Raw genomic sequence first — 15,749 nt, 5'->3', positions numbered from 1 at the left:
CAAGATACACCAGAAGAATCTAATCATCAGGCACACATACATGATAACCCAGGGCCCTGTTTAACCAGAAAACACATTATAAACATTATGTCCATTTCTTCATAAGAAAAAAATCACTCCTGCGAACTTTGTATTGATATACTCTTGGCATTATTCTGAGTGTAGGACACACTCTACAGAATGAGACGGGGTCTCTGCCCTAAGAGAGCTCAGTATCCACTCTTGCTGAAGGTGTGGGCACGTCCATCCACCTTTATTACTAAGAGGACAGAGGCAAGTATTATTTGGGAAGCTGAAAATCCATATGTGAGGTTCAGTCCACCAGGCAAGGAATCTGGCTTCCTCACACAGAGACTCACAGAATCAACCCCTCATCCTGAAATTATGAGCCCACTGGTCCACCTGAAAGTTAGTTTCAAGTAGAAGACATCCCATGGCCTTAACTATCTTCATCCAGGGTACGAAGTCTCCTGCTTGTCACTTGATGGCTGGATGACCTTGGACAAGTCATGTAACATCCCCCAGTCTTAGTCTCCTCCTATGAAACTGAGGTGAAGACACATTCCCTTTAGTGTTGCTGGCAAGAGCACATGAAATCATGTATGGAAAGTCTGCCACGCAGTGTTGGAAGAGAGTCGGTGCTTCCCCACGACCGCTCAGAAACAGCACCAACCAGAGATGAACAGGGCATGGTGGTTAGAGCAGAGCCTATGGAGATGGGCTGCCTGGGGTCATAGGCCAGCACCATCTGCCACCAGCTGTGTGACCTCTCTCTGCTAAAATGTCCCATCTACATGATGAGGATAATAGTAATCTGTGCTTTGTAGGGTTGCGGAAGTTTGAATTACTACACGGCAAGTGCTTAGAACAGTGTTCCATGCATAGTAAGAATGGCATGTTTGCTTTTTTTTTCTTTTAGAAAACATGATTATGGGGATCATTGATCATGGTGTAGCAATTTGTACATGATTATACCTCCCAATTTTACATGGTATCCAAGAACACCCTGCTTACTACCAAGCACAGAGGAAGGTACATCAGCTGTGAATACAAACAGCCACTTTCAACACACACCTATTGACTTGTGCACCCACACACAAACACCACTGAATCATGGACAAAACAAATATGACAATGACAATTGTAATATTCATTAGGGACAAAAAGCCCAAGATGCTACCCAAGGCCCTCATATTCCCAGTTGTGTTGAGGGGCAGGAGCATTGCAGCTGGACTCGTACAGACTTGGCTCTGACTCCTAGCTCTGCTCTTCCTTAGTGGTCTGACCCTAGACAAGTCACTTGAGTTTCCTCCCCATAAAAGCGTTGGGGTGAAGCTGAGGGGAGTTCACGCCACCTGTCTCACCCGCACGTCACTGTCAGCTGGTGGGGACAACAGAACCCCCAGCAGGCTCCGACTCCCTAGTGCTCCCAGTCTAACAGCCTGGGAAGCAACTTCCTTTTTCCTGCAGGAGATCCATGGGCTGCTTGTCTCCCCCCACATCGAGACCCTCAAAGAGCAGCCTGAAAAGTGGGTGTTAAGAGGGCAGCTGCTGCTGAAATCTGGGAGATGGGAGCACTGGCCAGGGGTCCCTGACAATCCCACACTGTGTTTACTCAATCTGATGAGCATCTCCAGGCTTTTATAGCCGTTTACTGGACAGGAGGGAACAGACAGCTGGGCCCCTCTCTGACCTCTGGCTTCCACTGGTCTTTCCTTTGGAAAAAGGCAGCCTGAGTGCCTTCCACTCTAGGAATAGTTCTGACTCCGAGCTTCTGGAGGTGTGCAGGCTCAGCACACAGGCCAGGCACACACAACTCCTCGAGGGTAGAGGGAAAGGTCACAGAGGGGCAAAGCTAGAGGCAGGAGAGATGGGGACAGGGGTGAAAACAGGGGCTGCCATCAGAACACAGGATAGAAAGTGTAGCCACAGACACAGGGGCAGGTCAAGGAGGGAGACCGACAGGGCTGGGCCAGCACAAGGGCCAAAGTGGTCAGGAGGCCAGAGTGTTGGGGGGGGGGGGGTGGCGGTGGCAGAGAGAGACACAAGTGCTCACAGAGCAGGGCTGGGGCAGCAGGCGATGCGTGAAGAGCCCTGCCCAGTGGGCTTACGTAATCTGGGGACCCTCTATTACTCCAAAGTGGTCCACAGGAAATCTGGGGATGAGGATCCCCAGTCAGAACCCACGTTTTTGCCCTAACCTGTGCATGCTTTCCAACAACAAGAAAAAGAAGCACAATTTAGTTAAGTTAGGATGGGCTAAGATTCACTTCTTATTTTAAAATGATGACAGCAACAATAAAAATACTCGGCTGAAATGCCATTCGACCAAGCCAGCTCCCCTAGAAAGTTAAAGTCAGGCACCCCCATCCCAGCACACCCTGTACCTTTAAGGAGGAGAAGAGTTCCCTTGCTCCCGGCTGAAGATGCGGGTTATTCTTGGAGACAGCGACGACTTACCTAAAACTGAGTTATTCCCCTTTCCTCCTCCGGCCAGCCTCTCTTCACTCTGGGGAGCTTTTACCATTTAAGGTCAATGTTACATCTGGCTCCGGAGCTTGGAGCTGAGAAGCCTCTGGCTGCCGAGCTCCGCTGCCCGCCTCCTCAGAGAGGGGCTGGGACTTAGATCCCAGAGCTCCTCGGGGACCCCTCTGGCCCGGCTCAGGGGGCAAACGGCAGAGAAGCTGGCCAGGCCACCCGAGGCTCAGTGCAGGCTGGGCCTGAGAGGCAGTAGCTGGCCGTGGGCCCCTCCCACGGGCACCCACACAGCAGAGGGCAGTGCCCGCGGGCAGCTCATGCTGCTGGGCATGTCCCAGCCAGGCAGGAACCAAGAGAACTCAACTGATCTGCCTCCCAGCCTGGAGTCTCCAGCAAGCCTGTGAGCCTGGACAAGACCCTGGCCCAGTGCCAGCAAGACTGGGAACATTTCCTGTCCCGGGGATTGGGAGGTGGGGGCTGCTCCCACCTTAAGCCCTCGGGATTAGCAGAGAGAAGGGCCTGGAAGATTCAGCTAATCCCAGACCTGGCACCAGCCCCAGGGCTTCAGTCCTTGCTCCTCCACTGAGTAGCCCTGTGGTCTCAACCTCATGGAGCCCCAGTCTCCTCATCTCTAAAGTGGGAATCATTGGGATCACAATGCCTAACTCCTAGGGTTGCAGGAGGATTTGATGAGATGATACTTAAAGGCTTAGCACAGAGCTAGCGTCTCAGACTTGGTGATCAACACCAGCAAGTTTCCTGCCCCTGCTCAGACACAGGTGAGAAAGAGCTGCTCTCTCCCGAAGTCCACACCTTGCCCTTACTCGCTCCTCACCACCTTGGGTGCAGCTCCTCACCACCTTGGGTGCAGCCCCCCATCCAGAGAAAGATAATGGTGCTGTGGGCCCTGGCCAGTCACATGGGGGCTCCAACCCTTTTCAGCAGTTAGAGGCAGCTCAGAGAAACCCTGAGTAGGACTGCCAGATAGAATGCGGGACACCTGCTTAGACTTGAATTTCAGATAACACATATCTGTTTTAGTATAAGTGTGCCCCAAATATTGCACAGAACATGCTTACACACACACACACACACACATGCTGTGCTGTGTGCTTAATTGCTCCGTAGTGTCTGACTCTTTGTGACCCCATGGACTGTAGCCCACAAGGTTACTCTGTGCATGGGGATTCTCCAGGCAAGAATACTGGAGTGGGTTGCCATGCCCTCTTTCAGGGCATCTGCCCAACCCAGGGATCAAACCCAGGTCTGCCGCATTGCAGACAGATTCTTTACCATCTAAGCCACCAGGGAAGCCCAAGAATACTGGAGTGGATAGCCTATTCCTTCTCCAGGGGATTTTCCCAACTCAGAAGTCAAACTGGCATCTCCTGCATTGCAAGTGAATTCTTTACCAGCTGACCTACCAGGGAAGCCCCATATATATGTGTATGTATGTATGTATGTGTGTGTGTGTGTGTGTGTGTGTGTGTGTGTGTATACACATATATAGAATCTGAAATTCTAATTTAATGAAATTTAATGGCTCATCCTGTATTTTTATTTGCTAAATCTGGCAACTCTAGTCATGGGCCATCACTTACTGCCTCAGAAAGTGCTCACCAGTCGTGCTGAGAGCTCTAGGTGTTGATGCCTCAAGACCTGTGGCCTCAAGCTCTCCTGGTGACAGTTGCCTGGCTGCATACAGTCCTTATCCTCAGTTCCTGGCTGTGGCAGGCTTTCTCCCCCAAACCTGGCCCACTGGGCTTCTATCCCAGCCCCTTCCATGGACATCCAGTCCTGGACTGTCTCTTCTCCTTGCTTGTTACAAAAGAGATTCCTGATGAGACTATAGTACATGCTATCTGTCAAACCCATAAATAACTGTGTTTTTGTAGATGGAACCAGAGGAGACTCCTGGGTACTAGCCATGCTTTGTCTCAGGCATCTGTACCTATCCATCTACTGGGAACAGGCTCCCACTGGCAAAACCACAAGGTGATAGCTACTAGAACTGCAGGTATAGGGACTAGAATGAATTACTCTTTAGCACTGTTTCTCCAACTTCATTGTGCAATAGAACCATCAAGTGTGAAACTCTCTGGACCCCTTTCCTAGAAATTCTAATCTTGTGGATCTAAAGTGAGGCCCAGAAACCTATATTTTAATTAAGGCGTTCAGGTGATTCTTACTTATGCAGTTGGTCCAAAAACCCCATTTTAGGGAACGGTACTCCAAAAGTTGATTTTGTGAATCCAGCAGCAATTACTGCAAAGACAACTAGAGACTTGGGTTTGTGTGCATGTGAGGAAGGAGGTGTGAGTGCATGTCTGTGTGTCTATGTGTCTACATGTGTTATATAAACCTTATATTGAACACCTACTATATTCCGAACACCTACTATATTCCAATCACTATATTAGACACTCTGCATAAAAGCATATACCTTCCTAAGTGCTCCCTGAAATAGAGCTATTATACCATTCTTTTGAAAAGGAAACTAAGACTTGAAGAGGCAAAAAGACTTGTCTGATGTTCCACAGCCAGTAACTAGTAGAGCAAAGAAGTGAACTTAGGTAGTTTGGCCCTAGAAGTCTTCCCCCATACCATGCTTCCTTCTCTTCAGCCTAATTTCTTAAATTAGGGTTTATGGATAGCCTTCAGGGGTCTCTGAGCCAACTGAAATTGTGTGCAAAATACTGTGTGATTTCTGTTTTTCTTGGGTACAGGCCCATAGCTTTCACCAGACTCACAAAGGGGTCACCAAATAATATGTAAAATCACTACATTAACACAAGCATTTTATAAAGCACGTCACTGATGGGCATGTAAAATGAGCACGCTCTATAGAAGACAATTTAGCATGATCAAAATTACAAGGCTTGTATCCTTTGATCCAATTCCACACTTAAGAATTTATTTTGCAAACATATTCCCACACTTGGGGAAATGACAAATGAATACGATTATTCACTGCAGCTTTGTGTATAAAAGCAAAAGGATTGGAAATAACATAAGTGTCCACCAACTGGTAGCCATAAAAGATGATGGGTATAGCCACAGCAAAGGATGAGAAAGCACTTTATGTAGTGACAAGAAAAGCCTCTAAGATCTCATGGTAAGATAACAGAACAGTATAGATATATATACACACACACAAACATACTTACATTCACACATACATACTCACAAGTACATATGTGCGTGTACACACAATCTCACTAAAATTAACACAAGAAACAAATAACATTAACATTAATTGCCAGATGGTGCTAGTGGTAAAGAACCCATCTGCCAATGCAGGAGACATAAGAGACACAGGTTCAGTCCCTGGTCGGAAAGATCCCCTGAAGGAGGGCATGGCAACCCACTACAGTATTCTTGCTTGGAGAATCCCATGGACAGAGAAGCCCGGCAGGCTACAGACCATAGGGTTTCAAAGAGTCGGACACAACTGAAGTGACTTAGCATGTAGTAGCCCATGGGGAGGAAATCTAAGTGGCTGGGGCAAAGAGTATACACTGTATATTTTATTTATACATTTAAAGTTTGAATCATGTGAATAAGTCACGGGTTTACATTCAAAAATAATAATGAAACAGAAATGTTGCTGGGAACAGGGATTTAGTTAATTCATCTTCCAGCACTGCCTCCCCCAAGTGTCAAGTATTGGCATGAGCCTGACTAAAGGTTATTTTGGGTTTTTTACTTTTTATTTTTGAATAATTACAGAAATGCAGGAAGTTCAAGAATAGTACAGAGTCTCATGTAGACTTCCCCCAGCTTCCCCCAGTGGTAATAGCATATATGACTATATGAAAGCCAGAAAGTGGGCACTGGTACCTTATTGTTAACTAGACCACAGATTTTATTCTTTTTTTTAATTGGAGTATAGTTGCTTTACACTGCCGTGTCAGTTTCTGCTGTACAGCAAGATGAATCAGCTATAGACACACATACAGTGTTCATCACTCAGTCGTGTTCGACTCTTTGCAACCCCATGGACTGTAGCCGGCCAGACTCCTCTGTCCATGGAATTCTCCAGGCAAGAATACCAGAGTGAGTAGCCATTCCCTTCTCCAGGGGATCTTCCCAACCCAGGGACCAAACCCAGGTCTCCTGCATTGCAGGCAGATGCTCTACCGTCTGAGCCACCACATATATCCCCTCTTTTTGGATTTCCTTCCCATTTAGGTCACCAGGGAGCACTGAGTAGAATTCCCTGTGTTGTACAATAGGTTCTCATCAATTATCTATTTTATGGATAGCAGTGTATATATGTCTATAGATCTTATTCTAAAAGTTATTTTAAAAATACAGCCTTCTCACAGCTCGCATATTTATTTAAAATGTTTTTTGAGTGTGCCAGACTAGGGTTGGCTGATGGGATGTGGTAGGGACACTTCAGAGCCATCCCTGCCCTCATGCAGTATAGACCAGAGAAGCTGACCCCTTACTTAAACAGTAACAGTATTTGGAGGCCTGGGACCCAGCAGTACACAAGGAGTGTTGACCACAGCTCTAAAAAAGGCACTGTGTCCTTTGCTGTCCTGGTCATGGAGCTTCACAGCTTGCCTGAAAGCTGACTTTTAATCCTTAAAAGAGCATGAGCAATTACTCAGGCTATATTTATCCTTGTTCCTGGAGCCACACAGGGATTTGGCCTCACTCTACCCAAATCTCCAGCTCATCCATCACTCATTCCCATCAGAGACAATCACGTGTCCTCAACATCAAAGCAGTGGGCCAGCACAGGCACACTGGCACACGACTGGGGGAAGCTCTCCCCACAGGCCCTCTGACTCAAAGCCAGGGAAGAAGTTTAAAAATCCCAGGCCAAAAGCACATATTGGGGCTGAGGGAAGCCAAGCCAGGAGAAGCAGAAGCTTGCCAAGAACTCTGCCAGCTCAGGGACTGGGATGACCTCACTGGGAGTATTGGCCTCCCCACCCCTTTTATACGTAGGGACTCTGTGAAATGCCCAGTACTTAGGAGGCCCTGGATGAGTAAATGGCCAAATTGGCAGGAATGGCATCCAGGTGCCAATGCAAGGGACAATGACAGGTGTCATGGACCGAACATGGTTCCAGGCAATCTGTTAGCAACTTTACATATAAGGTCTGGTCAGTCTTCACCAAGTCCATGTGATGTAGGCCTTCTCACCCCGAGGTCCTAGATGAGCAACCTGGGGTACGGAGAGGTCAAGGAGCCTGCTAGTTCCTCACAATTGTAAAACTGATCTTTGCCACCCTAGAATCTCAGGGTGTCAACTTCAGGAGAGCAGACTTGGGGAACTTCCTTGGTGGTCTAGTGGCTAAGATCCTGGCATCCTGACTGCATTAGGCCAGTCCTGGAGAGACCAGCCGCCAGAAAAATTGTCCTCCACTTTCTCCACTCGGCCTCAAGAGCATGACCTACCCATTTGTTTCAAGGATGTGCTTTGTGCACATACCTTGTGCCTGGACCTCTGCTGGCAGTGAGGTTACCCAGATGAGCAAAACGTGACTCCTGTCCTCCAGGAGCTTACGGGATAAGACGCAGGAAAGTAAGTAACACCTGTGATTATAAGGTGTGTGAAAGTGGTTTACAAACTGTCTCTTGGTGTGCTTACATAAGGCATTAGAGTAAAACTGTTCTGTAAGGAAAAATGTGGTTAGTAACAATGGATGGGCTGGGCTGCTGAACTTGAACCAAGAGCTGCAGATGCTCCAGGGAGGAAGTGGGGATGTTGAGGAAGGTTTGATTCTAGAGGAGTGGGCATTTGAGGCAGTCAGGTGTCCAAACAGGTCAAGGTTTCAAGATGTGGAGAGTGGGTCAGGGAGAGTGTTCCTAGAGGAATAAGTGGTGTGGGTCTAAGTGTAGAAGCAGGAAAGTGCTCAGGAATGCAGTGGCTGGGCTTCCGTCATGGAGCTGGCCTGAGCTGATCAGACTATGAAGGAACCTTGAACCCCAGGCTTGAGTTTGGACTTAACTCCATGTGAATTGGGAGCCCCAGGAGGTTTCTAAGCAGGCCTAGTGTGTGATGAAAGTTAGGCTTTGGGAAGATTGTTGTAGGACAGTGGGACCAGTCAAGAGATGACTGATAAAAGTCCTTTGGAGCCAGATGGACTTCAAGGAACTATAGGGAAATTATGTAATCTCCTCAGTGTCAATTTCCTCTTCTTCAAAATGGGTAACACTGAGGATTATCTTCAAAATATCTGTTATGACCCACGTGCTGGCCAATTGTAATAGGTATCAATGGCTATATTACTGGAGTTACTGGATCCTAGAGATCCCCTGCAGTATGAGGCACCAACACTAGATCTCCCCATGATCTGAGTTGCCAGGTCATCGGGAGATCTAGGGAATTCTGGGGGAGATTCCAGGGTAACTGAGGTGGTGGAGGAGAGTCAGGGGTCTCAGAGTAGGAGCTGTTTACCAACTGGCAGGGAGGTACCTCTATATTTTTTAACAACACATGGCTATAGTGGAGTGGCTGGAGTAAACATTAGCCTGGGTGCTCCTGAAACACCCCATAGAGATGTGGCTCTCAGGAGAGAAGAAAATGTCAAGGATGACCAGGTTGAGCAACTGGATATAAGGTGGAGTCATTTATGGAGATGGGAAAGCCAGCTGGGGTACAGGAGTAATAGGCTCAAGAGTCCCATTTTGGACATGTTAAGTTGTAGATGACTATGAAACATCCCAGTGGAGACAACACACGGACAACTGAACTCAGGAAGCTCTGCACAGAAGTGGTAACAGCAGTGATAAGGGTGAGCAAAAAGACATAGACTCAGTAAGTTTGACCTAACTGCGTGTGGGGTGTGGAAAGAAGAGGTCAGGTGGCTCCAGAGTTTTGATCCCTGAATAGGTAAAGTGAATGTTAATACCATAGGGCAGCCAGGAGCAGGCGCTCACTGGTTAGGAAAGATGAGTTCAGTTTGAGATGCTGGTGGGATGTCTGAATGGAAATACCCAGATGGAGACACCCAAATGGAGACGCCCAGAAGATGGTTAGAAATACAGGATTGCAAGGATTGTTCCTTGAGAGATGTCTAGACTAGTGGCATAGACTTTAGAAATATGGATCTCTAGGACACCTTTGGAGAAGGCAATGGCACCCCACTCCAGTACTCTTGCCTGGAAAATCCCAATGGACGGAGGAGCCTGGTGGGCTGCAGTCCATGCGGACGCTAGGGGTCGGACACGACTGAGCGACTTCGCTTTCACTTTTCACTTTCATGTTTTGGAGAAAGAAATGGCAACCCACTCCAGTGTTCTTGCCTGGAGAATCTCAGGGACGGCGGAGCCTGGTGGGCTGCTGTCTGTGGGGTCGCACAGAGTTGGACACGACTGAAGCGACTTAGCAGTAGGAGACCTTTAAATCACAAGTGAAGAAGATTGTGAATAAGCTATTGGATATTTAGGAGGGCCATGTCAATATATGGAATAAGAAGCCAATTTTCAGGGATTTGGTGAGGTCTGGGATGTGAAGGCAATGAGACTCATTTCATCATGCACTTGGCAACTGCGTGCTGTGACAACGAAGTCATTCTTGGCTCATTGAAAATCCATGGTCCACTGAGACTCCCAGATCTTTATGACAAAATAGAGCTCTCTCTACTTTGCCCCCACTATCCTGAATAACACTGTAGTCTCAACTTGTTCTTCAAACACAGGATTTCTGTGCAGGTGCCATGACACAACAGATTGTTTATCTCACCAAAGGAAGAGTCAAACCTTTCTCAGATTGTCCTTTCAGGCTTCACATACGTGTGGGAGTTTGCATTTTTTTTTTATGAACAAAGAAAAGAGATGTGAAGCATAAAAGGATTTTTGAGATTTGTGAGTTGACATTCCACCATTAAATTAATGCTAACAAAAGCTCGATTTCACTAACCCTGAGAGGAACTTGATCTCCAGATGCACTGACTGCTGATTGGATGCCTGCACCACAAGGCCTCTTCCACAGCCCAGAGGTGGATGTCTTTCCTTTTTAAAACTATTTTGAAGTTGTGAAGAGGATATATCACTTTTTAGGAGCAAACCCAAAAGAACTCTTGCAAGTAGTTTTGTTAAAGTGAAGGCTAACTGAATTAAATAGAACAGTCCCCTTTCATAACAACAAAAGCAGAAGAAAGAGGAAGAGAAGGAAGAGAGAGGGCATGCATTTGTTCTTCCTCATCTCCCCAGTATGGAATGCTAGACTTCTCTGGGGCTTGGTTCTCAGGCCTAGATTCTTTTCTATCTGCACTCATTCCCAAGAGAATCTTTTTGAGCTCATGATTTTAAATATCATCTATTTAAACTCTCTGAAGACTCTTAAATGTTCATGTCCACTCTGGACCTCTCCCCCCAGCTCCAAAGTCATATATCCAACTGCCCACTCAACAGCTCCCCTTGGGTGTCTCACAGTCAGCTCCAACTTAACTCAAGGTCCTGCTTTGCCTTCAGCTTTCTCCATCTTGGTAAATGGCAAGTCCATCCTTTGAGCTACTCAAACACAAAACATGACTCATGATTTCCCTTCCTGCTCCTCACACACTCCACAGGGAATCCATCAGAAGATTCTGTTGGCTGTATTTTCAAAATACATCCAGAATCTGACCATTTCTTACTACGTTTATCAATACTACAGGTCTAGGCCTCCATGATTTCTTGCCAGTCATCAATGCGATTGCCTCTTAATTGCTTTTTTGCCCCTACAAAGCAGGCAGAATATTTTTTTTCCATCATGAGTTATATCATGACTTAAAAAGCTTATTCTGTACCAGGTACTATACACAGTGATTTATATCCATCACTTAGTCTCAAAGTGTATTCCCCCAAAGTGTTCATTCAGTCTGCATTTTCCAGGTTAAGGCAGTGAAATGAAATTCTTTATCCAGGATCACACAGCTCTTCTTTGAAAGAGCTGGACCTAAACATCTCGTTCCTTCAATCCAGTTGCTGATGAATAATTTGATTTTCACCCCCAGGAAATCCCTCTCTCAAAGCTGCCTGATGAAGTCAATGCAATCTAAAGTCAAGTTCATAAAAAGAGATTTAAACATAATCAGGTAGGTAAGAATGAAAGAAAAGTAGGAGGAACATTTCTATAGGTCAATAATCTTGACAGCAGTTTATCTGCCCCATTTATTCCATTCAGTCAGTAAATCTATCCAACTTATGGTGTGATATATCTGAAAGAGGTTGTTCAACCAGGTATCCTGGGGCCATGTGAAGATAATACCAACTAGGGCCATATTTACTCTCCTTCTCCTCCTTGGGATTCTGGGCCCTGAACTACCATTTCTTTATTTTTCACAACATTCTGGGTGCAGTGTTCCTCAGGCTCAGTACCTCTTTTCTTTCAACAATGATAAAAACTGCACAAACACATATCTGAGCACATCCTCCAAACATGGAGAAATGTCTATGCTTCAGAATTCACAAATGTCCCATCCAATCCATTTGTTTGTGTAACCTTGAACTTTCACATTTAAAATAAACCATGTACTAGACAAAAGAATTCACTTTGGATCTGAGCCTTCCTTTGTGATCATCCCTTCTTCTGGATTAAAAGCAAAAGACATCTTAAAGCATTATGGCTTGTTTTGGATTCTCCAAAAGCTAGTTTTGAGGGGTGCTAGGGACCTTCCTCATTTTTCTTGGATGGGAATGCTGCTCCTTGTTTTGATTTGTTTTTGTTTTTTTCTGAATGTGGAAACACTCTGGGAATGAAAAACTGTAAGGCTGGACCCTGAAGGCAGGGCCCCTGGGTGATGGGTTCCCTAAGAGCTGTAAGGGCCAAAGGGAGAAGTTACCCCTTGGAAGTGCATAGCTTTGGGGAGCCACCTTGGCTCTGCATGGAGGTTGTCACCCTATGACCCACAGGATTCTGCTTGTGCTTCAAATGTAGATATATGGGGTGGGGTGAGGATTTGGGGGGCTAAAATTGTGATGTGAACCAGAAGGGCTCTGAGAAAAGGTGGTACCTGCTATTAAGTAAGCCACAGCTCAGAACTATGAGACGTGAAGAAGGGGGAGCATGCCAAAGCCTAGAACCAGACTTTATGCCAGCTTATGGTCAAACTCCAAAAACTCCAAATTGCTCAAAGAAAAATAGGAGAGGATCTCAGGGGCTACTGTCCAAGCGACCTGCCAGGAAGGGAGAGAGTGGGGATCCATAGAGTCAGTGGAGGACAGCAGTAAGGGAAGAGTTTTACTCTTCCAGAAATCTGAAGACCCTCCACAGCCCTTAGGGAACATGACACACACCACAGAGAATGGCCTTTGGCCAAGAGTAGGGATGGAAAGGGGCTTCCCAGGTGGTGCTAGTGGTAAAGAACATGCCTGCCAATGCAGGAGATGTAAGAGACATGGGTTCTATCCCAAGGTTGGGAACATCCCCTGGAGGAGGGCATGGCAACTCACTACAGCATCCTTGCCTGGAGAATCCCATGGACAGAGGAGCCTGGTGGGCTACAGTCCATGGGGTTACAAAGAGTCAGACACGACTGAAACAACTTAGCATGTGCATGTTCAGGGACTCAAAGTCACAGCTTAAAATCCACAGCTTACTATTCATTTCTTCATTCATTCATTCAATATACATGTATCTTTTCTACTTCCTGCTAAGGAGTCTCCTAGCCTTTACTCTTGCCTTTGTCCAATCCAATCCAGTCCCCCCACCTCAGTAGCCAGAAAGACACTTCCAAAATGCCATTCTGTTGCTTACACCCACTGGCAGAGGGAGACCAGACAACAGTGACTGAAAGGTCTCTACTCCCTGTATTGAGAGCCTGAGCCTGAGCCTGGCTAGGTCTTCCTTCCTCTTCGTGCTTAAAAGATCCATTGCTGGACTTCCCTGATGGTCCAGTGGTTAAGAATTTGCCTGCCAATACAGGGGACACGGGTTCAATCCTTGGTCCAGGAAGATCTCATGTGCCATGGAGAAACTAAGCCCATGCACCACAACTACTGAACCTTTGTGACTAGAGCCCGTCCTCCACAACAAGGGAAACCACTGCGATGAGAAGCCCCCACACCGCAACTAAAGAGTAGCCCCCGCTTGCTGTAACTAGAGAAAGCCTGCACAGCAGCGAAGACCCAGACAGTCAAAACTTAAAAAAACAGATCCATTGCTGACCATAGACCCTTCACATACCTTTTCTCGTTGTGTTAGTATGAAAGCCTGAATGATGTCGCCTTTGATTTTGCATTAGAATAATTCTTTGAAAAAAAAAAGAATAATTCTTTGAACTTTCAGAGTTTCATCTTATTTTTTGGAGTTATTAGAAGGAGAAAAAGGAGAATGAGGTAGAACAAATGATGTTGCCTCTTTGTGAATCATTTACCTCTGTGCTTTGCCCTCAGGCCTTCTCATTAAGACCTCCATATAACATCTACATATAACAGAGGGGCTGCTAATGTAGACTTCAAAAAAAAAAACCCTATAATTTTTGCTATCATTAGAAGTGGGAATAACAAACTACATTGGGGTAGACTGTTTCTACTATGGGGGAAAAATCAACTGAGTGACCTCTCCTAACTAAAATAAGGCAAATAAGCAGTTGTACACAGGAAAGAGATGTAACAAACTCCTGTAGTCTGACAAAGACTACCTCTCCCAAATGTCTGTGATATGTCCACTGTGGTAAATCTGCATAGGAAACAAGGGCATTGAGCCCCTAACCCTTTCCTTTTGCAGGAATATTATTACAATCTCACTGATGTATTGGGAGGGCCCCAGTTGGAATCTGTGAGCAGAAAGTGATACCAAGGGCCCCAGAGGGGCACACACCGTGAGGGTCTGGGCTGGGACCTGTGATAAGAGCCTTAGTAGTCATAGAGGAAGGGGGTCAGGGGTGGTGGAGCTCGTACTGAGGCTGTAGGCCCCTCTCAACAAAGCCACTCTGATGTAGTGGTGTGCTTTGGGTATAAAGCCTGAGTCAAATGTATGAACTAAAAGAACTATAACTTTAGGGGACTTCCCTGGTGGTCCAATGGCTAAGACTCTGCACTCCCAATGCAGAAGGACTAGGTTCAATCCCTGGTCAGGGAACTAGATCCCACATGCTACAACTAAGAGTTTGCATACCACCATGAAGACTGAAGATGCCACGTGCCACAACTAAGACCTGGCACAGCAAAATAAATAAATCTTTGAAAAATGCTATAACTTTAGAACCTAAATAAGAGACACTCCTGTGACTCAAGAGGATATATCAGTCAGTTAGAGAAGGTTATACTATAGTAACAAAAAACTCCAAATTCTCAGCAGCTTACAACAGTAAAGGTTTATGTCTTAGTCATATTACATTCTGGCTGTGGTTTGACTCTGCTCCGTGAACTCTTCACTCCAGGACTCAAATTAAAGGAGCAACCCCACATTGCCAATTTTGTGGCAGAAAAAAAAGACAAAGAATGATGGCTCTTGAAGTTTCTGGTTGGAAGCAGTTTGGCCAAAGCAAGTCATAGGGCCAAACTGGACAGCAATGAAGTGAAAAATACAACTCTTTCACAAGGAGGGTAAAGACAATCTACCACAGAGTTCTAGACCAACGAAGGCATTGCTATGACAATGATCCACAACTGCTTGAGACTTTTTTCAACTGTGACACCATATGATGGCAACAGAAGCAGGAGCAGCAACATCATCATTGGACCAATAAGACTCTAGAGTTCTCTGCTTGGCATTTGGAGGCAAGACTGTACATTTGGACTGAGTAAGCCTCTGAGGTTATTAGAAAATTCAAGGGAAAAGACATCTTGAGTGGAAGATACTGGACTTCCAGCTAAAAGACAGGACTGTGGGTGCTTGGAAATTTCAAAGAAGATGACTTTGCTTGTACACTAAGTTGGGAAGGCAGTTCATAACAATTTCATACAAAATCAAGAAGGTAAAGGTGGTTTATGGTTATAACAGTTAGCAGTCATTCCACAGTCACACATGCCAGATAAGCCCTGTTAAGCCCTTCATATGAATTACTTTAATCTACACAAGAATTTGGGGCTTCCCTGGTGGCTCAGTGGTAAAGAATCTGCCTGCAATGCAGGAGATGCAGGTTCGATCCCTGGTTCAGGAAGATACCCAGGAGAAGAAAATGGCAACCCACTCAAGTATTCTTGCCTGGAGAATTCCATGCACAGAGGAGCCTGGTGGACTATAGTCCATGAGGTAGCAAGAGTCGGATACAACTTAGCAACTAAACCACTACCACTACCCACATATGAATTTATAAGTAAGGAGTATTCTTACCCTTATTTTACAGAAATTAAGGTTTAGAAAGGTGAAGTATCCTTTC

The 15,749-nt window shown here is 46.0% G+C and overlaps 1 protein-coding gene across 8 annotated transcripts in view; it reads right to left on the bottom strand.

The window, feature by feature from the left end:
* Nucleotides 1-2,880, bottom strand: part of IRAG1 (inositol 1,4,5-triphosphate receptor associated 1) — a 120,608-nt gene extending 117,728 nt beyond the window's left edge. For 2 of the 8 annotated variants that reach the window (XM_081545287.1, XM_081545288.1), the window contains exon 1: nt 2,461-2,878. In XM_081545287.1, the coding sequence (XP_081401413.1) occupies nt 2,461-2,527 (67 nt within the window). In that variant the 5' untranslated portion in view covers nt 2,528-2,878. Of the gene's footprint in view, nt 1-2,387 lie in introns of all 8 variants that reach the window. The other 6 variants (XM_081545294.1, XM_081545299.1, XM_081545297.1 and 3 more) reach the window with 6 other exon arrangements.
* Between the last annotated feature and the right edge of the window lie 12,869 nt (nt 2,881-15,749).

Source organism: Giraffa tippelskirchi, chromosome 11 (genome assembly GCF_054371585.1).
Source record: "Giraffa tippelskirchi isolate mGirTip1 chromosome 11, T2T-mGirTip1v1.2.pri, whole genome shotgun sequence".
Taxonomy (NCBI): domain Eukaryota; kingdom Metazoa; phylum Chordata; class Mammalia; order Artiodactyla; family Giraffidae; genus Giraffa; species Giraffa tippelskirchi.
The sequence above is the reverse complement of the archived record's forward strand: the minus strand, read 5'-3'. Positions and strand labels throughout refer to the sequence as shown.